Here is a 25,719-nt window from a genome sequence, read left to right as displayed (position 1 = left end):
ATTGTATTAAATCATTTGAGCTTTTGCGGTCCTATTTATACTATCTTGAATGCTATAGGTAATCAGAATTAAGGAGACCGTCAAACGAAAAACACTCATAGTCATTTGCTACGATTTCTGCCAAAATGTAGAGAATCCTAAGTATGAAAATTCATTGAAATTCTATTTAAATAAGCACAAACGATTACTCCAATAACAAGCCCACCTTCAACAGCATACTTACCGGCTTACATCGATATCAAACTGAAGCTGAAGCGTACGGTTTTCAAACCAAGTAGTAACTCTCGCAATATGCCGAGTACCAGGCGCAAAAGAACTCAACAGGTAGTATACAGCAAGCTTACCCATCCTCGTACCCAACATCTGGTAGTACTGGGGTGTACCCATTTCAAAGACTTTTTGCGGGGCTTCGAAAATAGGATCTAACGTCTTGTTCTCGTAGATGATATTGCTCACAAACCCTAACATTTCCCTGTTAACAACATGCTCCATGAAAATATATTTCAGCGTCTCAAGCTCGTATTCATATTGATAAGCAGCCTTAGTCAGTTGGGAAGAATGTGGCTGGTCAGTGTTCTCGGCTCGAGAAACCGAGTCAATGATTATCACGCCTGGTCCGATTACGCCTTGCCACTCGCTGTAGACGTCCAAATTCTCGATATGAATTCTGGAGAATACGCTATTCAGGGAGATACCAACTTGGGATAATCGGTATTCATAGTGGGGTGGAAGGTCGACTCGCTTGTTGCGGACGGTCCAAGGTGCTTCTTGCAGATCATTGATTGTTAGTTCCGAGAAAGCAATAGGGCAGTCGGGGCTGCGGTCGGTAAGCCATGCTGCGCGCTGCTCACCAGACTGCTGTAATGTGCTAAATGCTGACATGCTGGGATATGATTTTTTTTTTTTTTTTTCCTTTTTTTCTTTTATCTTTTTGGCAGAATATCGATTTCGTTGTTTGGATAGATAGATACTCACTGGTCTAGTAGATTATTCGGATCTTAAGTACTCGAATGATATTCTAATATGTGTGCTGGATTGAAGTGTTCCCGGGCTGTGGATTATGCTGCCTTATATAGCTATACTTATTGATTGGTATTTCCTAGAATAGATATCAAAGAGATTGTTTCAGCAACTATGAGATGAAGGACTGAAGGAAATTGAGATACACGGAACGAAGTTAGAGGTTCAAGAACAAACAAACACATGACGAGATTCATTTACACTTCAATACAAATTCATAAAGACAAAGGAATGAAGCACAGAATCTAATAATGTAGACGGTTTCAGAGAAGACAGAATGACTTGTCTGACCTATGTTCTTTGCGTTTTAGATACCTCGGGATAGAGAGCAATGGCAAATTGACAGTGCAGATATACATACACTTTAGATTAAGACGGAGGTGTACAAAGGATCATTTATCGCTACTGCTAGCGGTATCTTATCATCGAGGGTTCAAATAGAATGACAAAAACATTATTCAATCTTTGTCTTTCTGTATACTTCGCTTATCATCACGTGGGGACGTGTTTATCCGAACGCGTTCGATAAGCCCACTTTTCCCACTTCTCGAATCGCATTGCTCGAAATGAGTTGGGATAGGGTGATTCAGGACTCCGATGAGGAAGAGCTTCTCATTGAGGATGACTTCCCGGCTTCCCCTGATCCGCTTCATGGCCCGGAACCTCCAACAGCTCAACATCACGATCATCCCGCGAAACAAGAAACACGCCCGATTGAGCATACAGTCACCGAAGGCTTCCCAGGACCCCAATTGAACGTCAATTTCGATCAATTCTTACAGTCGCAAGAAACACATACAGGCTCTACTTCATCCCAGCGGCAGCGTGAAGAAAGATGGATTCCTTCGACCAACGAAGACGGGAGTGGATCAATGAGTGCGTCGCGGTCAAATGACGGTTGTCTCCCGGTGTACAACCATTCCGCGGTAATCATATGCTGATTCATATATAGGCGCGATGATGACGGAAATTGGACTTGCGCAAGGACGATTGTTTGACGATGCTTCCAGCGGAGCCCAGCGTCTCCCTTCTACCGTAACATTTTACCCCAGCGAAATCTCCCAACCGGGATCATTCCCAACCATGCAGTCATATCAGTACCGGCAGATGAACCAAGCGGCTCATACTCAATTCGGATTTACTGCGGGGTCTAATCATGTTCCGTATGAGGCGACGCAGCTTCTTGCGCCGGGCGTTGCGCCCGCTTATGACTACAGTACGCCGGCTATCTCGACTCATATTGATTTACCCTTGGACGGATTCACGGGTTCCACATCGATTCAAGCGGTTGGAAATATACCTGATGTTCCTGTGAGCAAGAACTTACAGCCACCGCAAGCAATGCAATCAATGGCCGGTTCCCCGCATGATACTGAGCCTCTTTCATCCGTGGCATCGCCAGGGTTGAACAAGCCCAAAGAGGACGTCACGAGGTCTGGTCTCATGTCGCCGCAACATTCTCCAGCGAGCACGTATGATGAGCTTGCTTTACCCGCCGTGTATGTGGAAGTGCCCTCGGCCGTAAAGCGTGCTCGCCAGGTGAATGCACCCCTTCCGGAAGATGACGACGATGAACTCGCCATTGTTGGGGGCCGTGAGCCCAGTCCAAGTAAGCCGGCTGCGGTGCCATCACCAGAAAATTCTCCTCGGGCCATTCCTGGAGACACTGCCAGCGATTACGCTCCGGAAAATGTGATTGCATCTGAAAATGGAGGAATTGGGGTGGAGAGTTCAACACTTGCGGACAAAGATATCTCTGCCGACAGGACCCGTATTCCACCGACATCGTCCGGAGATCTTAGCAACCCTTCTACCAAAGAGCCTAACAAGAAAAAGGCCAAACGAACCAAGAAAGCCTCTGCCATCTCCAGATCCCGAGTGTCAGATGCCGATGATGATGTTATTTGCGTGGACTCGCGACCTCTTGGGGCCAGTGAAACGCAAGAACAAAAAATATCAGCTACGGAGTCGACCATTGCAGACCCCAATCACCTTGGAATACTACAACCAGAGCCAACTGCCTCTACCGAGGAGAGCTCTACCACGACAAAGTCCGGTGATAAACCCGCCCCCAAGAAACGCGGGCGCAAGCGGAAGAAGCCTTTAGAGCAGCCCCCTGAAGCAGCTCCGCAAGTCACAGAAGAGCATTATTCTCCGCCAGAAAGTAAAATTCTGATCTTGAAAGTCAACGCGAACCCAGTTGGGAATTCCTCTAAAACAAATTATGAAACGAAGGCCGTTGGCGCAGAGAACGCAAACCCATCGCCTCAAGCAGATGCTCCTGTGCCTCAGGTCAATAACCAAATCGAGGCACCTCCACAAACTCCCCAGCAATCAGATCAAAATCCGAGTACACCTATCGCTGGAAGCAGCACAAATACTCGGAAAGGACCGGCGAAGCCAAGTCCCATTTCCTCGACTAGCAAGGTTCCATACCGTGTTGGTCTAAGCAAACGAGCTAGAATCGCGCCGTTGCTCAAAATTGTGCGCAAGTGAGATTTGTTGCTCTATTCCTATTCATGTCTTACTTGATTCTGGTCGGTTTTTATCCCCATTTAGCCTGAGCCTGTATCCTACTTACTGTTTACATGTCTTCCTGCACTTCTTTATTATACCCCTGCTCTACGTTGAAACTTTTTGAAACTTTGGTTGTGGATCGTTCATGAAATGAAAACTATCTTTCTAATATTAAGCCATGTTTATCATTACTTCAAGTGATCTATAATATCCTTTCACAGCTCTGTACCTCATCCCATCTGCCATGTCATGATAAAAAATAGACCTCGGTGGGCATCGACTTGATCGGTCCGTGGGTTTAATAGAGATAAAAAGTCTACCACAGCCATCATTAGCAATTTATCATTTTCTCAAACACCCCAACAGGATTTCATGCATCCCAAGTTCATATTTGTAGACGAGTATGCAATAATCACCTTTGATTGTTCATAATTCATAATTCATTAAGTCATCCCGCCTGCACAAGTCCACATGGCATCATCTCACGCTTCAACATGCACTCTCCTACTCCTCCATTTCGAAGCAGGCGATTCCCTCAATATAGCCGCAGAAACTGATATCGACATCGTGAATACCCGGGCCATCTCTTCCACTCGGAGTGCGGCGCTCGTGACAGCGTCAGTCATGGCCAAGACAACCATTGTTGGAGGGAGGAGTACGTCGAAAAGCTTCATTGTGGTTTTCGTTCTTGATTGAGGATTGGAAACTTTCAGGTTTCGATACTGGGAGTGCGAGGTAAGGGAGATTTACGGATTCTTTGGATGACTTGAGAGAATCATAGCTTATGTATCCCCGCTCAATCTAACTTTTTAGGCCGGTTTCAAGATTCCATGTCGTGTCGTTTCAAATAATTTCTATATTGGGTATCTCATCTTCATGTGTTGTTTTGTTCAAGGGTGGCCCCATTTTTCGGGTATCATCTACGGGGTGGTATTACAACTAGCCTTGGACTGCCAGTGGAACCACATCGCACGTGTGCAAATATTTTTATTTTCAAAAAGAGATAATAAAGGAATGTTTGAAGCTAACGTCGTTCTTTTGATTATCCTCAAAACCATAGATGCCATATGAAGTAGGTAGTGCGCTGGAGATATAAGGCACTCCACAGTTTGGCCCGGCTTACTTCCCAATTAGGAAATCCCCAAATTGGAAATTTGGAGGAGACAACATGACATTCGAGGTTCAGGAAAAGAATGCTTTCATTTAAAGATGCATTTGGTTTGAGACAGGAATGTGAACAGTGAAGCCACCTATTTTAATTCTCGACTATCTCACGAGCTCATTCTGGGAGACACAATCCGCCATAAAAACACCGGCAATGAAAAACAGAGAGTGGCACGGTTGCGAGGACATCATGCGTAGTTATAAATATAATTTCGAGTGTTCCAACTTCGACCCCAAAACAATACCCGCAATCAGAAGGATACTGTTGATCAGCGACGGTGGTCCATCACATCCAAATGGCCACAATTAATGCCAGGAACAAAGATGTCACGGCGGCAGTACCGAGGTTTCGATAGTCAGAATCTCCCTCTGACTTATTGCCCTTTTTCGAGACAGTTGGGTCCCACGCATCGCCGTTGTGGGGTACTTCCACCGCGCAGTAACCGGCACCCTTTTGACAACCGTTTCCACAATGGTTGGAGCTGTTTCCGCAAAGATTCCACTGACCACAGCACAGTCCGAAGCTAGAGCCCGAGCAGGTGTAGTTTCTGCCACAAGTGCCATCGACTGATACCTGTTGGTGGAAGATTTTTGTAGTCTTCTGTATGTGCCCGGTCCAGCGGCCATCCTTGCGGTACCACATCTCCCGCGGATCTCGGAGGCATTCTCCGACAGTGACAGGGCGGTATCCGAGGCGTGTCATTGTCTGCAACATGTGTTCCGTGAGATTGTGAACAGTCTGTTCATGGGCATCGTGGGCAATGATCAAATAAGAATGGGAGGCAGGATTTCCAGCAGCCAAAGCCTTGTCAAAAATGTCCTTTGATTTCTGAATCAAGCCCGGGTTGTCATTTTTGTAGTCGTCCGTGTCGATATCATACAACACGATATGGTATCCCATGCGACCCAGATCTTCACGGCATCCAGACTTCTCTTCACAGCTCGAGTATGGCGGGCGCATATAGGTGGGGAAGCTTCCCATGATGTTCCGAAGAGCAGCTTCGTTCTTGACCATCTGGTCAATACGTTGAGTGGGTGTAATCTTGCTGAGATCCTCGTGAGACCATGTATGACTGGCAATTTGATGACCACCGAGCACCATACGTTCAATCAAGGAAGCCCAAGGTAATTCAGGGTCATCGATTGCACCCTTGCCGTTATTGATGCCAGTAACAAAGAACGTTGCCGGTGCCTCATACCTGTCGAGTAGCTCAAGAAGATCACCAGTATATCTTGAGGGTCCATCATCAAACGTCAAAGCTACTGTTCCTGGAACAGAGCAAGATCGGATCTGTTGCGGACCATATGGAACAACTCCGATTTTAGGCCGCAGAATGTCCTTTGTGGGAGGACCTTTGGGTGTTTTGTGGGCATCGCATAAGCCATAATCGATTTTGCAGTCTGGGGATCGACAGTGCGCCTTTGTAGTGCCGCAGAAACCTTCAATCAACTGATATGAGAATCATTGCAATCGTTTGAAGTATATCCTCTCTGACTTACCTGCACTGGAGCAGCAGGTACCACTGGGGCATCTTCCATGCTTTTCGCCGCAGCGGTAGTCAAGGGGGCTAGCGAGTTTGTCCTCGCGGCGCTCCGAAGGGTGCTTGTGTACATTAGCCGGCGTGGCAGGCTTTATCAGGTCTTCCGTCTCTGTAGGGTTGTGTTCAACATGCCAGGGTAAAAAGTGCTGGCGATGTTTGATGTTCGGTGCCGGGTCAACAGTTGGATCCGGAGTGATTGGCGCATGTCGCCCACCAAGAGAGCTCAAAGCAATGCCAACGAGAATGGCAAAGAGACCTGAGACGTATGTAAGGTGCATCTTGAAATATAGCGGTACAATGAACAAGTATGATGTATAGTAAGCTGGCTATGCAGAAAAGACTAGGGGAAGAGAAGGTTACATGGCAACGTAAAACGATAGAAAAGCGACATGACAATAAAGAGACTAGGAAGGTACGATTCGGTTAATTTGGAAAAGGGAATGAGCAAAATGAGTTGTGAAGACCAGCTTCAGTAACCAAGATCGCCGAGGAAGGTGCGGAAGGAAAGTGACGAGCTCCAGACTCGCTGTGAATTGCAAAGGCTTACAATCAGATCAATATGATTTGAATTGGGTTGATTTCTTTGGAATGAAACATCAACATGGGTATCGTTAAATTTTGGTCATGCCAGACATCCATTATGCTATGGAGTGGATACTCCAGGATGAGATGCGCTTCTGCTTCATACAAGATTCCTCCCAGTCGCTTTCGAAGTAGCAATTCTACTCCTCGGGCGGCCTTTTACCATTTCCATGGAAAAAAGACTTCCCAGGCAATGCGAGCGATAGTAATAGTCACTCAGTTTGCGACACCGTCCTCCCCCACTGCGGCAAAGACGAAAGGTGCCAGGCTATTCAAGTGTGGGCCGAACTTGGCAGGAGCACTACGAGCGATCGTGCCGATGGCAGCAATCAAATGGCGGCGGTGCACGGTAGAGATCTTCGGTGATGATAGTGCTTCAATCAGGCGGGCAACAAAGGAGTTGAGCTGGGTGTCGGAGAAGTAGAGGACTAGCGCCGAAATGGCCGTCAGCGCACGCTTGGTGACAACGGTTCCCGCCGTGTCATTGTGGATGATGGCCATAACTGGCTCCTGAAGGGTAGCCAGCTCGGACTCCTGGAGGAGCGGACCAAAGCATGTCACAACCTTGATGAGCACATCGATTGCCTCACTGCTGAAGCCCTTGGACGGATCTTTTTCTAACATGCCCCGCACTACCGAGCCACGTCTACCGGATGCTGACTGGGTCGGCCCTGTCAGTCGAGGAATCAGGATCTTTGAAACAGCGGAGTATGCGGTGAGGACGTTCTGTGGGGCGGGCTGGCCGGCTTGGGGTCGAGGGAGAGTATCGACAATCGTACGCAGGGCGGTATTGGGGACGGAGGTATCGATGGTTTGAGAAGCGGTCATGTTGGTTAGTTTCTCAAGGAGCATTGTGAGTGTTTCAAATGGCAATCGGATGGCCAGCGGGCCAAGACTGTGGGAAAGTTCGAGGTTAGTTATCTGTACTAACTGTGAGGATTCACGCGGGGGGCAAACCATTTCAGCGCTTGATTTTGGACATCGCCGTGCTGGTCATCCAACGCTTTCAGTAAGCCTTCGGCAAGGCCTTGTGCGGAGCGGTGGTCGTTTGAGATAAAGGTTGATTGGGGATTGCTCAGGATCCCGTAGAGGTCATTCAAGGACATATACCGCAAATCGGCGTCCGGGTCATCTAGCTTTCCCAGCAGACCAAGTATGTTCTGCTGAGTTAGTTGCCGTTCCGCCATGGTTGTGTCGGTTCTCCACAAGTGGGTGCTTTTGTGGTAGAGCTGAGGAGGAAGCCGAGAGTAGCTTTCAAGGGAAGAGGGCTGAGTTCGTGATAGTGATATCAACGTGGGGTCTTCGCCTGAGGCAGGAGCTTCACTTTAGTACGTATTCTTGGTGCCTGAGGCTTCCAGGTCCCTTTCATGCCTCAGGCAACTACATGACAAGTCCATCATCGAAGTCAGATTTCTCCGGATTCAATGACAATGTTGGTTTTCCAATATCCATGGTTGGTGGATAAGTTTCAAGTAGCAGTCATGCTCGTTTCGACTTTTTGGATAAGACATGTTATGCATGCTCCGGGGCCTTCGGTCCGAAGTCAAGCGCTATAGGTTTGCGGAATATATCACACTAGTGCCCATTATTGAAGAATTTAAGTAGGAGAGACCACTCTTAAGTATTCTTCAATGGCACTTTGAGTTGTTGTAGCAACTTTATCCATTGATCCACGGTCGGACTCTTACTACAGTAGTACATAAATCTAGCAAACGGTATCATCAAGATCTAATCTGATAGGAGGGACCCTCTCTCCACCAGCCCACTGGAGCTTCATACAGCACAACAAAGCACTCCCCAAGGATCGGATTTCTATTTGAAGCTAATTGACCCAACCGGAGAGCCACATTAGCAGATTTTATAAGCCCCTGAACAAAAGTTTAATTCATAGCTACATAGACTACAGGGATAATGCCAACTGAAGTACGCCATTACATCACTGTCGCACCGCGCACAGACCAACGGAAGCGGCTGGGAACTTGGTCTTACGACCCCGGAAACTGGGCCTTAGCTCACTATTCTAGGGCGAGAGGGGAGGCGCACGTAGCTGCAGGCTACGTCTGTGGGTACTGGTCATTCGAAGCCTTCCTCTCTCACCTTCCTCACCCTATCACGCCTGTCTGATTCTCTATTCATTCTTCTCTATTCGTACCTGGATATTCTGTCCACAATTTAAATCATGGCCGGAATCTTTGCACGTCGCTCAGCATTGCGCGCTGTTACCACGGCCCAGAGTTTCCGTACAGCTCCCAGGGCAGGCCGCTCGGCCCAGCTATTGGGGCGGAGGCTGTATTCCAGTGGGAAGAATGACAAGGGCTATGAGGAGCATGCCACCAGTGATTTGCCATGGTATGCACTTTCTTACCTGCGAATTGGCTTGAGATGTCTTTGTTTGGGGGAGTTTTACCGGTTATCCACAGATCCACTTACTGACTTCTTTTTGGTGATGCAGGTTACTTGGCTCCGTTGGAGTGAGTGGTCCAATGATCTACTGGCTGCTGCAAGCGGGCCCGGAAAAGAAGCCTCATGGTGATTCCCATGATCATAGCCACGGTGATGAGCACAAGGGGGGGGTCCGAGGAAAAAGAATCTGCGGAGGTAGAAAACAAGGCAGAGCCTGCTGAGAAGGAGGGTGGTGAGAAGTCTGCGAATGAGACTGAGGAGCCACCCAAGGAGGAGAGCAAGTCGACAGAATCTACCGATGAAACAAAGGAGCAAAAGAAGGATGACGAGAAGCCGGAGCAGAAGGAATCTGCTGAGAAGAAGTCGGAAGGCAAAAAGCAGGAGCCCGAGGACTCGAAGAAGGACCCCAAGAAGGAAGAGGCCTCTGAAGAATCGAAGAAGGAGGAGTCATCTGGAGACTCAAAGAATGATGAGGTTGGTGTTACCCTTTTCATACATCGAAGTTACTAAACAACTGACAATGCACTCTACAGTCCGATGCTGCCAAGCCCTCTGATAGTGAAGATGCATCATCTTCGAAACAGGAGTCGTCGAAGACAGAAGCCAACAAGCAGTCCGAGAAGGACGAGAACAAGAGTGAAAAGGAGGATACCAAAAAAGAGTCTTCTAAAGAAGAAAATTAGAGTCTCCAACTCTTCTAAGAAGCGTATACTTGCGCTAGATCCTGTTGATATATACAGTATGTAGATCATGAAATGAATATTTTACCTCACCATTGGTATTATTGTTATATCCCGAAGCATTAATGTAGATATTATTTAATACCCTCAGATGCTTCGATATCGTACGGAAAACAAACATGACCATATCCAAAGACTGAATATGTAGGTAGAGCACCTGAAGGAGAAAAAAAGAAATGTTCGTTGAAGTGGAAACAAGAAGAAAAAGCAAAAAGAAATCTCTCCCTCGGGGAATCGAACCCCGGTCTCCCGCGCTTATCGGTGTCAATGACAAGCGGAAATCATGACCACTAGACCAAGGAAGATGAGATAGTCGAGTTTCCGCTCGACCACTTGGTGCTGGTTGATATCTAGATTTCTGATTTCGAATTCATGAAGCTAAAATGTACAAGGTTCCTCCTTGGACCCAACCAACCTATCCCACCCAACACTCGTAGGAATTTCCGTGAGCTATCATTTGGGGGGAGTTTTACTTATCAATCCAGAGATCGGTGAAAAGAAGATGCCATTTTGTCCCAAGGCTAGCTTATCTGAGGACTTCTAATTCTACATACCGGCGCAACCACCTGACCAATCGTTCATTTGAATCTTGGACAATTCAAGCCATCTTGCATCGTATCATTAATTATCTATTTTAGAATAAAAAATACATTACTCCATCTCGTGTATATGCTTCACCTTTGCGCCTTGATGCCCACCTTCCATTTCCTGAGCTTCATATGCCATCACATGGTCTTGAGCAGGAAGTTCCGTCGTCTTCCCATCCGTCATCGGTATAGCCCCCGCAAGCTCAACTCGAGCCCCGCCAGAAAGTTCTGCGGCATCCGAAGGGTCCTGATGATCCTGTTTTAATGCGTTGTATTTCCGTCTCCGCCAGAAAAACCAGAAAAGTCCCAATGCAATGAGCGCCGCAACGCCAACACCTACCCCGACACCGACACCGATCGCCGTCGAGTTTGAGGAGCTTTGGCTGGAAGCGTTAGAGGTGGTGGATGATTTTGTCGATGACGAAGATGTCGCAGTAGCAGTAGGACTGGTCTCCGCGGTCGCAGTCAACAATCCACTAACAGAAGCCGTAATCGACGCCGAGACCGCATCAGATTTATCCCGGATATAGAAAAGCGGACTCCAGGCCCTCCATCCATTATTGTTATCTCCACGAACCGCCGAGCCATCAAACAGTCCGATCTGATACTGCGGGTTACTAGTGTTGAAGTCGGAAGGAATAGCCCAGCTATATTGTTCGAGCGTGCAGTTTGCGGTGGTATTTGTGACGATTTGGTAAAGGGTGCTGGATGTGGAGAAGGTCGCATCAACTGAAACAAGAGTTAGAGTTAAGTTTTTCATCGCGGAGTACTGAAGAAAGGGAAATGGTTGCACGAACCGACAATCTGATCCACCAAACCTCCTCCTGATCGGCCCAAAGAGATATTCAAGGGGAGGGTTCCATCTTCAATGGATCCCCACTGCAGATTTAAGGTCTCGCCCGGATAGAACTCATTATTCGCGGTGTCGGTGAAGCCGTAGAATGTTCCCTCTACACAATTTGTGTATCCATTTGTTGACATGGTCGTACAGGGGCACGGGGGACCTTGCCGTTCAGGTCTAGGGTTACTGGGGCATGGGGCTGAAGAAACAGGGAAACATGAGGATTATGTACCCTATATACGAACTTATCCCGCTAGTTTATTTTTGATTTCCGCCATAATCCAATTTAAATGTTCTATAATACCGAAGGATCCAGACTGTCAGCCCATGTGGCTTGGCCCACTTGAATACACAGCTTGTACGCTGTGGCTGGCATCCTTCATAGTGATATAGGTGGGAACTCAATTTTAAACAGATTTCCTGTAATACTATGAGATTGAAACGCAGGGAGGCGAAGCCATGCTAATAATATCGGTGCTTCTCCGAGGGTTTTGACTGGCTTATCTCCCAAATTCGAGTGTTATGATACTTAGTTCCTTACTAGCGCTTATGCCAACTACGCTTATGATACAAGCGGTTACAGTAATATCTTAATATAAACACCTTTAAAGCTGTCACTCCCCAAAGATACTGTAAAGTGGTGAAATAGGAATCAGGGTCTTGGAAAAGAACTACCACACGTGTGAATCCACACAGCTGGACATGTCATATGGTTTTAGGTCTGCAGCACTGTGGACCTAAAATTACTCCCATGATGCTCTCTGATCGAGTTTCATCTCTCATAATACAAGAAAAATGATTCGACCATCTTGATCCCCCAACCCTAAAGGTATGACCTGCCCAAGTGGATACCAAAATAGGTTCACGGGTACGGATTGTCGCATACATGTATAAACGTATAAAGATGTCAATATTCAGACACATTATATAACAGTCAAGGTGAAAATTCCCTAGCATGCTGTAATCAAGACATGCGCCAATTCGTATCGAGATTATGAGTAGAAATAAATCCCAGTTAATATCCCGCTAAAGCAAAGATAACTCCATCTCAGATGATCCAAACGCCAGATGTGGAGTACATCGTCTTTGAGAAAGAAACTAAAGATCGCCCGCTGAAAGAAACGCCTGGAGAATGCTGATGTCATATCATCACAATCATTGTATGTCGCCATCGCTGTCAGATGTCACCATGGGTTGTTTATCTTTCCTGTTGTTGGGCAGAGAGTCGACAGTTCTCTGCACTTCCCGTTTTGCGACTTGTTCTAAGTCAAGACGGGATTGGAGATTTAGTGACTCGACAGATCCGATGCGCTCATAGAGCTTTCTGGAAATTGTTCGGTTGATCTCGGTATATTGTTCTTTGGTCACCATCTTGGCGCGGTAATGGGGCTTTAACGAATTTCCGACCATCTTCTGAATGGCGGATTTAACGGCAAGGGAAGGACCGTGCCGGCTGGGTGATGTTTCTGGTGATGATCGAGATTGGGCTAACTCGAGGGCTCGTCGAGGAATACGTGAGCGTGGACGTGCCGCTTCGCGTCGTGGCGCGGCATCGTCCGAAGTAGGAGAAGCATCGGGACTGCCAGAGAAGGAGATCTCGGGTGAGAATGGAGGCGAAGAAGGTTCAGCTGGAGAGGAGAGCTGAAGGGGAGAGATGGGTCGATTGCGGGAAAAAGGAGGTGGAGTGGTGGACGCAAGTTGAGGAGAAGGGTGGTTGGAAGAAACGGGGGAGATGGATGGAGAGGATGGGCCAGGGGTAACATGATCGGTAGGGGCAACAGATGCCGTGGCAGAGGGCCCAATAGAGGTACCATGGCTCGGTGGGGATGCATCTTCCACTTCCTTCAAGAGAGAGGACAAGAAGCTCGGTCCACCGACGCTATCCCCGTTGACTCGTACATTTGAACTCGCAGCTCTGGAGGATTCGCCATTTTGATGAGCCATGGCAGCGAGTTCCTGCGGTCGTCTCGTGCGTGGACGTTTTAACTTCCGCCGCGGTTCCGACGGCTCAGGGGATGGAGACATGGTCGGTTCTTTGCGCTTCCGGGCAGCACTTGGATTGTTCTCAATCTCACGAGCCCTTTCAAATGCGTTCCAAGCGCGCATTTCTTCCAAGGACTCAGGCTCAGGTGTTGGTACTCTGGGAACTCTAGGTCGGGATTGCCGAGCAGGTTCCAAATCAAAGAGCGCAGCTGTATCGCGAAACCGACTGCCGCCTCCCTGTCGCTCAGCGACCTCGAACCGGCGTTGCCATGCTCGAAACTCACGCTGGTTGGCTTCTTCCCGGCGACGTTGTTGCAGAATCCGCTGAGCGGAGCGATCGTCGTCAAATGGGAAGTCCAGGTCGATATTAAGATGGTCCCAAACAGACTGCCATACCCGTGCCCAGTGTACTGAGTTGGCTTGGTTCCGGCTCTGGACCCGTCGCTGCTGAGCTCGAGTTCGATGTGTTCCTCTCTCAGTTGTACGAGCGGGGCGACTGGATCCTTCAATAGCCGGTCCAAGCGCCCGTTGAAACTCGCATGTGGAGCAGTACCACGACCCAGCGGGGATTCCATCCAGACCTATGCAGTATGTGTGGGAGGGAGCATCGCATCCATCACAAAGGAGCAAGACGTCTTCGTTGTCCGCTTCTCCGCACAATGTACATGGCTGGGAATCAGCGAGATCATCTTCGATATAGTCGATCAGCATGGTCGGATCCACCTCAGCGACTTGCACCCGGTCTTGAACGGCATAGGATGAGGTGACCTGACCTGAAGATAAGCAGAAGTCTAGTTAGTCACAAGATCCAAGAAGTGACACGGACTATCGAAACAAAGGAGCACGTACCTCCAGGTCGGTCGCTCAGCTCAACCATGTTGAAGCTGCGACGACATATAGGGCAACTGTTCGCCCGCTCCACCCATGGCTTTAGGCAATTATTGTGCAGTATATGGCCACACGGCAATAATTGGGCAATCTGACCCGGATCCTCATCGAGACCCTCCTTGACCGTTGTAGCATCGTAGAGATGGGGTCTTGGCACGGGTTCGGCGGGATCACTGGCGCTTTCGCCAAGGTCTCCTAAACAGACAATGCAGGTGTCGGACATGGACAGGAATCAAGCCAGGGGAGAGAAGGCTGAGAGTCGGCATGAAGAGCGTTTCGTGAAGTGTATGAAAGAAGAAGAGAAGTGTGGGGAGAAGAGAGCCCGGCCTTTTGAAGGTGGGCCGGGATTTCCAGTCTAACGCAAAACAGGGCGGCAACGTGACGGGGCGAATCATCCGCACTCGCGCACTTGCGAACGAGCGGGAAAGTCAACTTGGTTTAATAAGTCATAGGGGATGGCCGTATCCTGTTTAGGTCTGAGCGGTCGCTATGACTCCCTTGTATAGATTGTAGATCGAAGATGGTGGCTGCGATCGTCCCTTGCTGTAGCGGCCCCAAGGTAACTCTGCCCTGCTCTATATGGCCCCGATATATCACAATACAATTTCTGGCTACGTCGCTAACTACGCGAGTTCCACAATTAGGCCCGCAAGGTCTCTGTTTTAGCGCGATTAAAAACGACCGAGAACCCTGGTAAGGTCTAAACCGAGATTCCAGTTGTTCAGGCGCCCCCTGCACGGGAGTGGGCCTCATGCGAGGAACGCTGCTAAAGGTGCCACGACTATCTCACCACAGTAGCAAAGGAAACCAAGAATGTACGGAGTACAGGGCGCAAAAACGCTGGTGTACACACAAGGACTGTACGTTGTAGACTCGCGGTGAAGAGTTAAGAAGCTCTTGCTGCCTGCCAAGCGCGGGGGAGCCCAGGCATCTACAACTATTGCCCTAGTCACCAGGTTACCGTCCTCAAGCCGCATTGGTGACGTCGATATTGAATCCAAATCCATTCGCATACCAGACGTGATTGCAGGACTCGATCAAAACTCGGGCGGCTTGAAGGTCGGGTATTGGTGGGTTGGTTTGTCTATACCCATCGGCTGTAGCCCAACGAAGCCCCGAGGGTTTAAAATAAAATGTGACGTTCATGACGTTACGCGGGAAATCAAGTGCGATGCAAAATCCTTAGATTCCAAAGTTTTTCATTTTTGGTATTCAGACGTGACCGTAGAGTAGAAAAAAATCATGTCCCATTTTTTAAACCTCAGCGATCTCACGGAGACGGCGGATGGTGGAGCGGGTGGCAGCGGCAGCGGGGGTCCTATGAGCAAGTTGAACAGTCAGTTTCTACCTTCGAAGGTCACGAGTCCTGGTATGTCTGTTCCATTCCCCTCCAAGTCCAGATCCAGGTCGTGTCGAGAAATTGCGAGCGACTTACGAGACGGTGTAAGCACCACCGGCGACGGTCTTGTTGCAGCCCTTGCACTCCCAGATACCAACAGCCTTGCGCTTCACGGTGTTCTTTCCGCAGAAGGTACAGATGTAACGGGCGTGCTGGGTGACTTCCATCTTCTTCACCTGCTTACGCAGGGAGGCACCGTATCTGTGGGGATTGAGTCAATATTCGGTTGCTTTCGTGTTGCCGGTCGCGTTTCTCAGGTGAGGAATCATGTTCGTTCGAGAGCGAGGGCGAAATCGGGGATTGGGCGATATTCATACCTGGTACCATATTTACCGGTGATACCGACCTCTGGAAGGGAATTAGCATTCTGAAAAAAAGGGGAGATTTATTCGAGAGGGGAGGAGGGATCTGGAGAGACATACTCTTGGTGCGCTTGGTCATCTTGTCTGCAGTGCGGCTGTAGGTTGAAGATGGGTTCAAAGCAGATCGAGAAGAGGCTTCTGAAGAGTGGTTGTGGGTGGGCTCGCTTAGGGCTATTGGGGCTTGGCGGTAGTGTGTGGTCACCTGACGGGTGCAAGAAATGATTTTGGAGTATATTATGTCATTGACATCATGTGACTCCACATAAATCGATTGGCTGCTGATGTTCACCCCATTGTGGTCCCTTTGCAGTCTTTGATTGGCTCTCTTCTGTTTTCATCTCCGGAGTATTTATTCTGCTGTAAAGTAGTGCTTACGTCCACCAGAAGCAGACTCATGCAGGGGTATCTTTTTTTGCACGCAAAATATCTTCTATAATTCATGTCCGCGCGAAGTCAGCTGAAACATAGACATCTCCTAGTTCTCCATAATGTGATATCTCAGTCACGTGGCAGAGTAGCAAGACCGATGGACGACGGCCTCGGTTGAACAAACCCCTCCGTATTGTGAATTTATCTGATGCATTGTACTACAATAACGAACGAGACCAGTTAATTAAAAGAATGTCTTCATAAATACACAAATTCCTTCACTCGGTTCCGGAACATACCTCTAAATGAGTGTCACATACCTCTTGTACTAGTGCCGAGGAGCTTGTGATCCCCCAAGAGCTTGGCCCTGCGCAAGTGGAGCTCCATTCCCAAAACACAACAGTCCCTCACAACAATGGCCTCCGACAGGGAATACAGCTTGGTTCTGCTAGGCCCTACCGGCTACACCGGTCGGTTCTGCGCAGAGTACATCGTGAAAAATCACCCCACCGATCTGAAATGGGCTGTCGCAGGCCGCTCGGTGAACAAAATTGAACCCATCGTCCAGGAACTCAAAGCGCTCAACCCAGACCGCCGTGCGCCAGGTATGCAGAAGGATAGCCTGACCTCTTCATATTGTCACTTGGGAGCCTACTAATCTGGGTCTTCGCAGATGTCCTCCCGGTCCAGCTAAACCCTACCGAGCTGAAGGAGCTTGCTCAGAAGACCAGATTGATCATCAATTGCATTGGCCCCTACCACCTACACTCCACTCCGGTGGTCGAAGCTTGTGCCCAAAATGGAACCCACTATTTGGACGTGCAAGTAAACCCCAAGGCCTGGATTTGCTGCTTAGACTGACTCGGGATTCTTGCAGGACCGGAGAGACACCCTGGATTAAGCTCATCATCGACAAGTACCATGAAACGGCCAAGGCCAATGGCTGCATTGTAGGTCCTCTGCTTTTTATCTTGGCCTTGTTTTGTCTAATAAATATTAGATCATCCCATCTGCTGGCATGGAAAGTGTCCCAGCGGATATTCTGGCATGGGCTCTTGTCAAGCGAGTCCGCGAGGACCTTGGATCGCAGACCTGTGGAATCGACAGCTGCATCAAGGACTTTAAGTATGTCTCCGATGTCCACGATAAATTGATTTAGGAAAAATCTAATCCTTAATAGATCTTCTGGCGCCAGTGGTGGCACCCTTGACACCATCCTGAGCATCTTCGACTGGCTCCCAATCTCGGAGCTTCTCAAGTCTACCGGACCCTTCTCGCTGACAGGCTCTGGTCCACTCAAGCATGTCCCTAGCGACTCGATCATCACCAAGCTCTTTGGTCTGCGCTCTGTTCCTGACCTGGGTACCCTCACCACCTCCCCCAACGGCATGGCCGACATGGCCATCGTTTACCGCAGCAGCACTCTGATGCCCGAGTTGTACGGCAGTCGGTTCGTTTTCCATCAGATGCTATACGTGCGCAACGCCCTGATCGCCGTCGCCATGCACATCGGGTTCAACCTTTTCATGGCGCTCCTTATTTTCCCACCTGTGCGCTGGTTGCTACGCAAGTTTGTCTACGCACCCGGTGCTGGTCCGACGCTAGAGAACTCTCGCAATGACCGGGTGGAGTACCATGCCGTTGCGACCGCAGATCAGGATGTTCCCAAGCCGAAGCGCGTATTCGGTAAGCTAACCTACGAAGGAACCATGTATGTGATGACTAGTATGCTTGTTTCGGAGGCTGCTATGGTAATCCTTCAACAAGAGGACAGGATTCGCAAGGTTTCTCGTGGTGGTATCGTTACCTCTGCCACACTGGGCCAGGAGTATGTGGATCGCCTGGATAAGGCTGGAGTCCACATTGAAACAAAGGTCTGGGATTTTTAAGCCTATTCTGTTTCAGTTCCCCCATGCAGGTGGCTCCAATCGCTTTAAGCTACACTCGCTTACGACACTGTCTACGTTTGACGAATTCTTACATAATGTGATTCATAGCTCCAGATAGTATATGCAATGAACAATCTGCCCTTCAATGGCAAATCTTGATTTAAAGCTTCTCCAAAGGCTTTCCTGTAAAGGCAACGTCCTTCAACCATTCGGAAATAATGGCATTTACTTCCTCTGGCTTCTCCCACAGCGCCCAATGCGCAGTATCAACTTGCTTCAGATCTAGTCTAGGGATCTGCTTACCCATAGCCTTTCCAAGGTGTGGCGGCAGAGCCTCGTCTCGAAGAGCTTGGATGAAAAGCGTGGGAACGGTAATCCTTCGACCAACGATACTCAACTCATCCTCGAAATTGAGCTTCCGCGTCCGATACCAGTTCACTATATCGCATTAGTCAATATCATGTAGCTTTAAAGGAAAGGCAGCACATACACGGCGCATGGATCCCATGCCTTGAATACTCCGTCCCATAGTACTCCAATTCCTAGACAAGAACACCGTCAACAAATCCCAAATACATTCCCTATATGAGATTGGGAAACTCACCTCCTCACTCAGTAGCCGCGAATGCCTCAACCTCATCAAATGATCAAGTAAGACCCCCTTCTCCGCCTCAAACCCAATTTGCTTCTCAGGCGTCCGCCCGCCGAGCAAAGCTGTCAAAAACTGCTTAATCTCCTCCTTAGACTGAACAACCTTTTCAAGCTCTCCACTCGCAAACTGAATCTGATACCCGAAATTTGGCATGACAGTGTGCGCCATTTCTTCCAGCGGCAGAAACTCTTTCTTGGGGCTGGAATATGGCACGCACACGGTGAAGAGGTGAGTTACTAGATCGGGGTGCCAGAGGGCAACGCGGTAGGCGACAAATGCGCCCCTAGTCATTACTTAGTATATGGTCATCTGTGTAGTGATTTGAGTGGTTTAAGTTGACTCACCAGTCATGTCCACCCAGGATGATTCTTGATTCGCCTAGGTGCGTGGCTAGGGCTTTGATATCATCTGCGATGGCTTTGTGCCCGTATTGGGTGTAGTCATCGGGGGCTTCCTGTTGTTCAGATTTAGTTTTTTTTTTTGTTCTGAATTGTGGTTAAATAATCTTGGATTTCTCGTCTTACTGTGCGGCCGTAGCCTAGGCAGTCTGGGGCAACGACTCTCAGCCCCATGTTCACCAGCATGGGGATTTGGTATCGCCATCCCATAGACAGGTCTGGGAATCCATGAATCTATATATTTATTAGCAAATGGCATATTATCTCCGTGTTTATCACATTCACTTGCCAAGAAAATAGTGGCTCGGTATTTGCCAGATTGGGGTTGACTGAGGAGGTAACCTTTAAGCCCATATATTGTTAAGCATGGCTTTTCATATTTTGGAGGGTAATTTCTCGGATCTTTTCAGATACTCTCCGGAGAATCATTTGATACTCACCGTAATTTTTTCCATTGAGGGTAGCGGATTCAAACCTGATGCGTTCGTCGCCCTCGACACGGATCTTGTCGACCGGCATTCTGATGGTTCTGGTCGCAATACCAAAGTAGCTTGGGTAAGAAACAGCAGTTTCAAGCCAATTTTTGCGGGGTTTTGGTTTCCAGATCAGAGACGTCTTTAATATAGAACGAAAGTCGGGGTCATTTGCTAATCCCAGTCAGTTCTAGTGGGTCGCTTTGACCATGACGTAGGTCAGGTGAGACGAGAGCGAACTAGATCAGACCTTGAATGATTTGCAAGGATAGCTTGAGGAGCCTTGGGATCGAAGAAATGGGACAGAACTATGATGATTACAGGCACAAAAAAGCGAGGAAATGTGATTTGCCCTGTGCTTTGCGGTACGTAGTATCTCCGAAACCCCTCTTGGCTGATCTGCAGTGAGCCTCGGCTGTTCAAATGTTTAACACGACTCAACGAGCACATATGAACAGGAGTATCTCAACTAGATACAGTATTCTCATCCTCCAGGGCCTCAACATTATCATCAACTTCAGTAGATATCCGCAGTAAATCAAGCACCTCATCAACTCCATCTGGGTAAGTTGGCCGATCATGGCCATCTGGCTCCACAGATTCAGCACCAAACATCGTTTCCCTTGGAATCACGTCGCAGGTATCTTTTTCCTACTTCTCCTTTGATCGCAAAATATTAGCAGTGTTCTTCTCTTATGGATCCTTTGGTTCCGTCTTTGGAATTGAAGCGGTACCGTGGTCAGAAACAGGCTTGGACTTCTCTTCTGGTGGCTCGATATCTTCGTTCATCAAATCTGCCTCGAGTTCCACGTCTTCGAAAAAATGAGCCGGGTACTTCTTCATGAATTCTTCGTATTCAATAGCATTTGTGCGCTCGGCATACTCGATTTGCTCCCGAATGATCTCTGCATGACCATCTCGAAGTTTGGCGGGTCTGTAAAGCTGAAGAAGCTGTGTCAGCACCAGTGCATGCAAAACCTAGAATATGTTATTATCAATATATACCAGAACCGGCTTCGTCACGGTCTTCAAAAAGCGTGCATCGGACAGGTTTTTCGCATGCCGATCCATCATCTGTACGATATGCGATATTAGCAACAACTCACAAGACTGGGAAAAGGAAAGAGACTCACAGCATCCCTCTCAAGAATTGCTTGCACCTTATCTGTATCCATCTCGCGACGCTCAGCTCGTCTCTCCCTCGCGTAATCAGAATTCCAAAAGAAGGTGTCCGCCTTCAGTTTTGCCTGCTGTCGTCTGTCAATGTGCTCACGACGGCTATCACGACTCGTTTGCGCAGTATTAGCCTGCTTCTGTGAGGGGGCACTTTTCAAGTTACCGAACAATCGTTGTCCGCGTCGGCGGTCCTCTCCACTCGCAAGTTCCTTAGGTCGTGTCTCTTCCAGCGGTGGTGGTCCACGCCACGAGGGGTCAGTGGGGCGCGGATTGTTTCGAATGAAAGGATCAAGTTCTTGAGCTGTTTCGTGGCGTTTCGGAGTTAGCTCAGTTGTGGAGGATTTTCGGGCCTCCCCTGCTGGGTACAGGTATTCAGGTGATGGGCGGGTATTATCATGGCGAGGACGACCAGCTGCCGAAGCAGGCGATCTGTAGCGTTTCCTCATGTTATCACTTGCAAAACGTGTAGATAGGATCGGAGGAGCGCGACGGAGTGGAAAGCTCGTTTACATTTCCGCCATGAAGATATACAGAGGGCAGGCACCTCAGCGGGCTCCGCGCGCCGCGGAGTGGGACAGCGCAAACGCATTTAGGAACCAATCAGGCAACTCAATATTTTCATTGCATAGTATTTGAAGTACTCCTCTAATTCTGTGGGATAGTGTATATAGTTAGGTATTCAGTACATGTCAAACTTGAGTTGAATGGAGCGGAACTATATCAAAGCTGGAATGGCACTATATGTGGTCCGTGCGCAGCGGACGCTTAACTTCTTCCAGCTTCTTCTCTCCAGCTTCTTTCCTTTCTTTCTCCCCGGAACCCGCCACTCCTTTGATTTCTAATCCAACAACGTACCTAACTACCTTCTACAAACCCCAATCCTCACATTCTTTCAATCCTTTATTCATCATGTCGCGTCACCACCCCGATCTTGTTATGTGCCGCAAGCAACCCGGCATCTCCATCGGCCGACTTTGCGACAAGTGTGACGGAAAATGCCCCGTGTGTGATTCCTACGTTCGTCCCACAACCCTCGTTCGCATCTGTGATGAATGTGCCTTCGGAAACTACCAAAACAAGTGTGTGGTCTGTGGCGGTGAGGGAATCAGTGATGCATTCTACTGCTTTGAATGTACGCGCCTTGAGAAGGACCGAGACGGGTGCCCGAAGATTATCAATTTGGGAAGTTCGAGAACCGACTTGTTTTATCAAAAGAAAAGTTTTCGGAATCATTGATTGGGGCCTGTTCCTCTCTCTATGGCTGGCTTTGTGGAGTGGAGGGGTATCCAGCATGGTCTTTCAGTCTAGTCTGTCTCGGTCAGGTGGAGGGACTTTTTACTCGGCATGTCTTCCCAGATGATGAGCAAACTCGCTTGATCGATTTATCATGGCTGGAATCGAAAGCCTGCCTGGTCTAAGGGCTGTTATTTATCTACATACTAGACTAAGGAGCTACCGGCATTGTCATTTACCGGCCCGGGCGACGGGGACGGGCAAATCCTCGTGAGGCGCCCTGGTCTTTCGGCGGGTCAACCTCTTCCTGCAACCGCTCTGCGGTAATCTCATCTGGCGACGATGCCTCGATCTACCATTCAACTTCGTTAGTACGACTGCGGATATTCGAGGGCTCTCCGGTTCATACCTTCTTCAAGATCTTGAGACCCTCATTCTCAGCAACCGTGATTGCAGTTCTCCGTGAGCTGGCGTGCAACATACGCTCTTTGATTGTCGATCCGGTGGGGCAGGTGTACACGAACACCACAACATCCGACCCGGGGTAGTGATAGAAGGAATAACGGGGCGAAGTCGAGGAGATGTGGGAGGCGACCGAGCTCGCGTCGACACCGGTCTGGGCATCGACGAGTTTGATACTTTCCGTGGGTCCATCAACCGTCTGTATAAGGCCAGATATTAGCACCAAATACACACATTCTTCATCTTTAGCATCTGTAAAGATCCACATGGAACGTAGACCGTACAACAAGATGGGGGAGGGAATAATCCATACCAATTGCACAAGCCCACCATCCTGGAGTTCTCTCACAGCTGTCTTGGCTGCGTCATCCACATCCATAGAAACTCTCATACCAGACCCAGAGCCGGGACCAAAGGTGCCTCCAATGCCGATATCCCGGTGCGGCGTCCCACTCCTAGCTTCAGCCTCAGCCTTCCGTACGGCCTCAAGCCCCCGCTCCTTCTCACTCATCATATCTTCCCGCTTAACACCACCAGCCAGCTCACCGCTCCGCTCAAGCCACGCATTCTTACCCAGAATCTCCTCCTCCTCGGTAGTAAAGACGGTCAACGGGAACTTCTCAATTCCTAGCTCGCGAACCAGCGTCGAGCGAGTCGAAGCGAAGAGCATCTTTGGACGGACAGGCGCATTGTAGGGAATGTGCGTCAGTGCGACGAGGGTCGATGATGACGCTGTCGGGCGGCGGAGCAGAAGGTAGATGGGTGTCTTGGGCTGTAGGACGGTAGACAGCTGGGGGAGAGAGGTGTAGAAGTCCTCTGGACTAGACGAGAATCCTGAGAAGGGGATCGCAGTTTGTGGGGTGAGACTTTCCCCTGTGATGGTTACTGGGAGGCAGAAGAGGGATGAGTCGGAGCTGAAGCGGGTGAAGGCATCATGGAGCTCCGTCGAGACTGGGATTAACGAAGTTAGTTTCGGGGATTTGAGCTGGTTTAAAAGCTCAATGGGGTTTTTTAGAGCAGGGGTTTGGTTTGCGGCACTTGACTTACCGGAGATTCCTGACTGCATGATGTCAATGTGTCTATCTTTTTGTAGGTTGGATCGGGGGGTTGTTTATGGAGCGGGGAAGCGGTCAAGCGGTGAGTGGCCTTACATACGTATACAATGGGATTGATGGTCACCGACTTATTTACAAGCGGCAGAAAATCAAATTACATACACCCAGTTGATTGCCGCTACAGCCTATGTGAATTTGTTTGAATATCCAGAACCATGTGGTATACACAATTAAAAACGAAAAACGTATGTACAGAAAACTTTCCAATCAGCCGATGGCTGGTGATCTCCAAACTTGAAACAACCAAGGAGATATGCAACGCCCACCATGCGCAGTATGGTATCACATGCCTTCCAAAAAAGAGAAACCCTCTGGGCTACTGCTTCACACCTTTTTCTTTTGCACTTTACTCCTCAAATGAACCTCCCACGAAAGGCCACTTGGAACTCTCCAGCTTGCCCTTGAGGAACTCGTACACGGTGAAGGTAACGGCCTGACCAGGAGCCACACGCATCACACGAGGGGTGATACCCTTGTAGAAAGCCTGGGCACCCTCCTGCTTGAACATATCCTTGGCGATAACCAAAATACGACTAACAGCAGACTGGCCTGGCTCAGCGCGGGTCTTTTGGAGACGGGTCTTGATGGTATCGATGGGGGCGTTGGAGAAGGGACCAACGGCTCCGGAGATAAGACCGATCAGGGTGGTCTGGTAAGAGGGTAGCTGGGTATTGGCATATTCGGGCTGCATCTTCTGCAGCTGAGCCTTGAGCTCAGTGTACGCGGTGAAGTTGGCGGCTTGGTTGGTTCCCTGACGCAGGGCTGTGAGGGAGACACCACGGTACAGGGTGCTGAAACCCTCCTCCTTGACAACGGTGAAAAGAGCGTGAGGGGCGCTGCGGTACTTGGGGGCGTCAAGGGGATCGGCAAGACTGTGATGTTGGGCTTGCAGACGAATCTTAATCACCTCCATGGGGTTGACGATAGCGACAGCTTCGGTGACACCGGCGGAGAGACCAGCTAATCAATTGACCAACATTAGCAGGGGGAACTAATGGAGAGACACAATTGCAGAAGGCGCTGCAATTGAAGTGTACTTACCGAGGAAAGTAGCCTTGCTGGTGACATTTCCAGTCACCGGGTCGGCCATCCAGCCCTTATAGGTCTCATATGAGGTGAACCGGATGGCCATCTTGGGAATAATACCACCCAGCACAGCACCGAGACCCTTGTACAGACCCATGGCGGTCTCCTTGCGAACGATCTCGGCACCGGTGGCAGCGAAACCGCGAGCCTTGGCCTGTGATACTCAATTAGCGATGGTATTTTGGTATTTCAAGATAAATGTTTGACATACACCAGGAGCGCGAGCTCTACGCGAAAGCTGCATGCGGACCTTGATTGTGTCTTAAATAAAAACATTGTTAGCTATAGGGTCTTCAATGGTTCGCAGAGCAATGCACAACTTACCAAGAGGGTGACACACGAGAGCCTCCATCATTCCGGCACCACCTCCAGCTATTCACCAAGTTAGCATTGAGCTCACAATCCAGCGACAGATGTCTACTTACCAATCAGGTTGACGGCAGGAGAGGCGGCCTTCTTCTTGCCATTGCCGACTGGTACGTTTTTAGCGGACATGATTTTTTTTTGGTATATGTGACAAGTGTCAAATGGAAGCCAAATTCTCTTCCACACGATATGTCGTGATCAAAAGAAGCTAATTGATCGGAAGTCAAGGGTTTGTCCCGAATGTCGGGGGGGAAAGCGAAATGCGGAGGGAGTCGGAAGTATACAATCCCGGGGTTCGAAAGCCGACGTTGGTCCGAGGATGACGCAAAGAAAAATAAATTTGAGGTGGACTCAATTGGAGTTTAAATTACGAGGGTTTTCTTTTCTTCTCTAACGAAAAGTCCCGAGGATGAATGGTTCGGTTGAGGTGGCGGCACTGAACTTTGTGGGGAGAAAGAGCTATGACGGGGCGA

The 25,719-nt window shown here is 49.0% G+C and overlaps 14 protein-coding genes across 14 annotated transcripts; 4 read left to right on the top strand and 10 right to left on the bottom strand.

The window, feature by feature from the left end:
- Positions 1 to 219: 219 nt before the first annotated feature.
- N7484_004111 (uncharacterized protein) lies at positions 220 to 882 on the bottom strand (the record flags this gene model as incomplete). The annotated part of the gene is made up of 1 exon (XM_057114531.1): positions 220 to 882. The coding sequence occupies one exon, from the start codon at positions 880 to 882 to the stop codon at positions 220 to 222; it is 663 nt and encodes a 220-aa protein (XP_056974671.1).
- Positions 883 to 1,586: 704 nt separating this feature from the next.
- N7484_004110 (uncharacterized protein) lies at positions 1,587 to 3,516 on the top strand (the record flags this gene model as incomplete). Its single annotated transcript, XM_057114530.1, has 2 exons — positions 1,587 to 1,896; positions 1,973 to 3,516. The coding sequence occupies 2 exons, from the start codon at positions 1,587 to 1,589 to the stop codon at positions 3,514 to 3,516; spliced, it is 1,854 nt and encodes a 617-aa protein (XP_056974670.1).
- Positions 3,517 to 4,987: 1,471 nt separating this feature from the next.
- N7484_004109 (chitin deacetylase CDA6) lies at positions 4,988 to 6,520 on the bottom strand (the record flags this gene model as incomplete). Its single annotated transcript, XM_057114529.1, has 2 exons — positions 4,988 to 6,141; positions 6,202 to 6,520. 2 exons carry the CDS (start codon positions 6,518 to 6,520, stop codon positions 4,988 to 4,990), a joined length of 1,473 nt encoding a protein of 490 aa, XP_056974669.1.
- A 520-nt stretch (positions 6,521 to 7,040) lies between these two features.
- N7484_004108 (uncharacterized protein) lies at positions 7,041 to 8,011 on the bottom strand (the record flags this gene model as incomplete). Its single annotated transcript, XM_057114528.1, has 2 exons — positions 7,041 to 7,719; positions 7,782 to 8,011. 2 exons carry the CDS (start codon positions 8,009 to 8,011, stop codon positions 7,041 to 7,043), a joined length of 909 nt encoding a protein of 302 aa, XP_056974668.1.
- A 992-nt stretch (positions 8,012 to 9,003) lies between these two features.
- Positions 9,004 to 9,910, top strand: N7484_004107 (uncharacterized protein; the record flags this gene model as incomplete). Its single annotated transcript, XM_057114527.1, is given in 4 exon segments — positions 9,004 to 9,173; positions 9,277 to 9,353; positions 9,373 to 9,701; positions 9,761 to 9,910. 4 exon segments carry the CDS (start codon positions 9,004 to 9,006, stop codon positions 9,908 to 9,910), a joined length of 726 nt encoding a protein of 241 aa, XP_056974667.1.
- A 708-nt stretch (positions 9,911 to 10,618) lies between these two features.
- On the bottom strand, positions 10,619 to 11,535 carry N7484_004106 (uncharacterized protein; the record flags this gene model as incomplete). Its single annotated transcript, XM_057114526.1, has 2 exons — positions 10,619 to 11,283; positions 11,352 to 11,535. 2 exons carry the CDS (start codon positions 11,533 to 11,535, stop codon positions 10,619 to 10,621), a joined length of 849 nt encoding a protein of 282 aa, XP_056974666.1.
- A 1,015-nt stretch (positions 11,536 to 12,550) lies between these two features.
- N7484_004105 (putative PHD and RING finger domain protein) lies at positions 12,551 to 14,489 on the bottom strand (the record flags this gene model as incomplete). Its single annotated transcript, XM_057114525.1, has 2 exons — positions 12,551 to 14,151; positions 14,228 to 14,489. The coding sequence occupies 2 exons, from the start codon at positions 14,487 to 14,489 to the stop codon at positions 12,551 to 12,553; spliced, it is 1,863 nt and encodes a 620-aa protein (XP_056974665.1).
- Positions 14,490 to 15,520: 1,031 nt separating this feature from the next.
- On the bottom strand, positions 15,521 to 16,106 carry N7484_004104 (60S ribosomal protein eL43; the record flags this gene model as incomplete). The annotated part of the gene is made up of 4 exons (XM_057114524.1): positions 15,521 to 15,584; positions 15,702 to 15,866; positions 15,983 to 16,013; positions 16,088 to 16,106. 4 exons carry the CDS (start codon positions 16,104 to 16,106, stop codon positions 15,521 to 15,523), a joined length of 279 nt encoding a protein of 92 aa, XP_056974664.1.
- A 705-nt stretch (positions 16,107 to 16,811) lies between these two features.
- On the top strand, positions 16,812 to 18,285 carry N7484_004103 (saccharopine dehydrogenase family protein; the record flags this gene model as incomplete). Its single annotated transcript, XM_057114523.1, has 5 exons — positions 16,812 to 17,001; positions 17,070 to 17,217; positions 17,274 to 17,346; positions 17,397 to 17,521; positions 17,577 to 18,285. 5 exons carry the CDS (start codon positions 16,812 to 16,814, stop codon positions 18,283 to 18,285), a joined length of 1,245 nt encoding a protein of 414 aa, XP_056974663.1.
- A 160-nt stretch (positions 18,286 to 18,445) lies between these two features.
- N7484_004102 (alpha/beta fold hydrolase) lies at positions 18,446 to 19,854 on the bottom strand (the record flags this gene model as incomplete). Its single annotated transcript, XM_057114522.1, has 7 exons — positions 18,446 to 18,723; positions 18,776 to 18,827; positions 18,890 to 19,220; positions 19,282 to 19,391; positions 19,462 to 19,569; positions 19,621 to 19,677; positions 19,750 to 19,854. The coding sequence occupies 7 exons, from the start codon at positions 19,852 to 19,854 to the stop codon at positions 18,446 to 18,448; spliced, it is 1,041 nt and encodes a 346-aa protein (XP_056974662.1).
- Positions 19,855 to 20,501: 647 nt separating this feature from the next.
- Positions 20,502 to 21,430, bottom strand: N7484_004101 (pinin/SDK/memA/ protein conserved region-domain-containing protein; the record flags this gene model as incomplete). Its single annotated transcript, XM_057114521.1, has 3 exons — positions 20,502 to 20,759; positions 20,814 to 20,882; positions 20,942 to 21,430. The coding sequence occupies 3 exons, from the start codon at positions 21,428 to 21,430 to the stop codon at positions 20,502 to 20,504; spliced, it is 816 nt and encodes a 271-aa protein (XP_056974661.1).
- Positions 21,431 to 21,893: 463 nt separating this feature from the next.
- N7484_004100 (PHF5 family protein) lies at positions 21,894 to 22,220 on the top strand (the record flags this gene model as incomplete). Its single annotated transcript, XM_057114520.1, has 1 exon — positions 21,894 to 22,220. One exon carries the CDS (start codon positions 21,894 to 21,896, stop codon positions 22,218 to 22,220), a length of 327 nt encoding a protein of 108 aa, XP_056974660.1.
- Positions 22,221 to 22,452: 232 nt separating this feature from the next.
- N7484_004099 (twinfilin) lies at positions 22,453 to 23,745 on the bottom strand (the record flags this gene model as incomplete). Its single annotated transcript, XM_057114519.1, has 4 exons — positions 22,453 to 22,569; positions 22,627 to 22,878; positions 22,993 to 23,630; positions 23,727 to 23,745. The coding sequence occupies 4 exons, from the start codon at positions 23,743 to 23,745 to the stop codon at positions 22,453 to 22,455; spliced, it is 1,026 nt and encodes a 341-aa protein (XP_056974659.1).
- A 395-nt stretch (positions 23,746 to 24,140) lies between these two features.
- N7484_004098 (putative succinate:fumarate antiporter (Acr1)) lies at positions 24,141 to 25,375 on the bottom strand (the record flags this gene model as incomplete). The annotated part of the gene is made up of 5 exons (XM_057114518.1): positions 24,141 to 24,754; positions 24,836 to 25,034; positions 25,092 to 25,141; positions 25,205 to 25,252; positions 25,306 to 25,375. The coding sequence occupies 5 exons, from the start codon at positions 25,373 to 25,375 to the stop codon at positions 24,141 to 24,143; spliced, it is 981 nt and encodes a 326-aa protein (XP_056974658.1).
- Positions 25,376 to 25,719: the final 344 nt, after the last annotated feature.

The sequence above is a fragment of the Penicillium longicatenatum genome, assembly GCF_028827895.1.
Source record: "Penicillium longicatenatum strain IBT 33135 chromosome Unknown contig_2_segment0_segment0, whole genome shotgun sequence".
In the NCBI taxonomy this organism is placed as follows: Eukaryota; Fungi; Ascomycota; class Eurotiomycetes; order Eurotiales; family Aspergillaceae; genus Penicillium; species Penicillium longicatenatum.
This window is presented reverse-complemented; position numbering and strand designations above follow the sequence as displayed.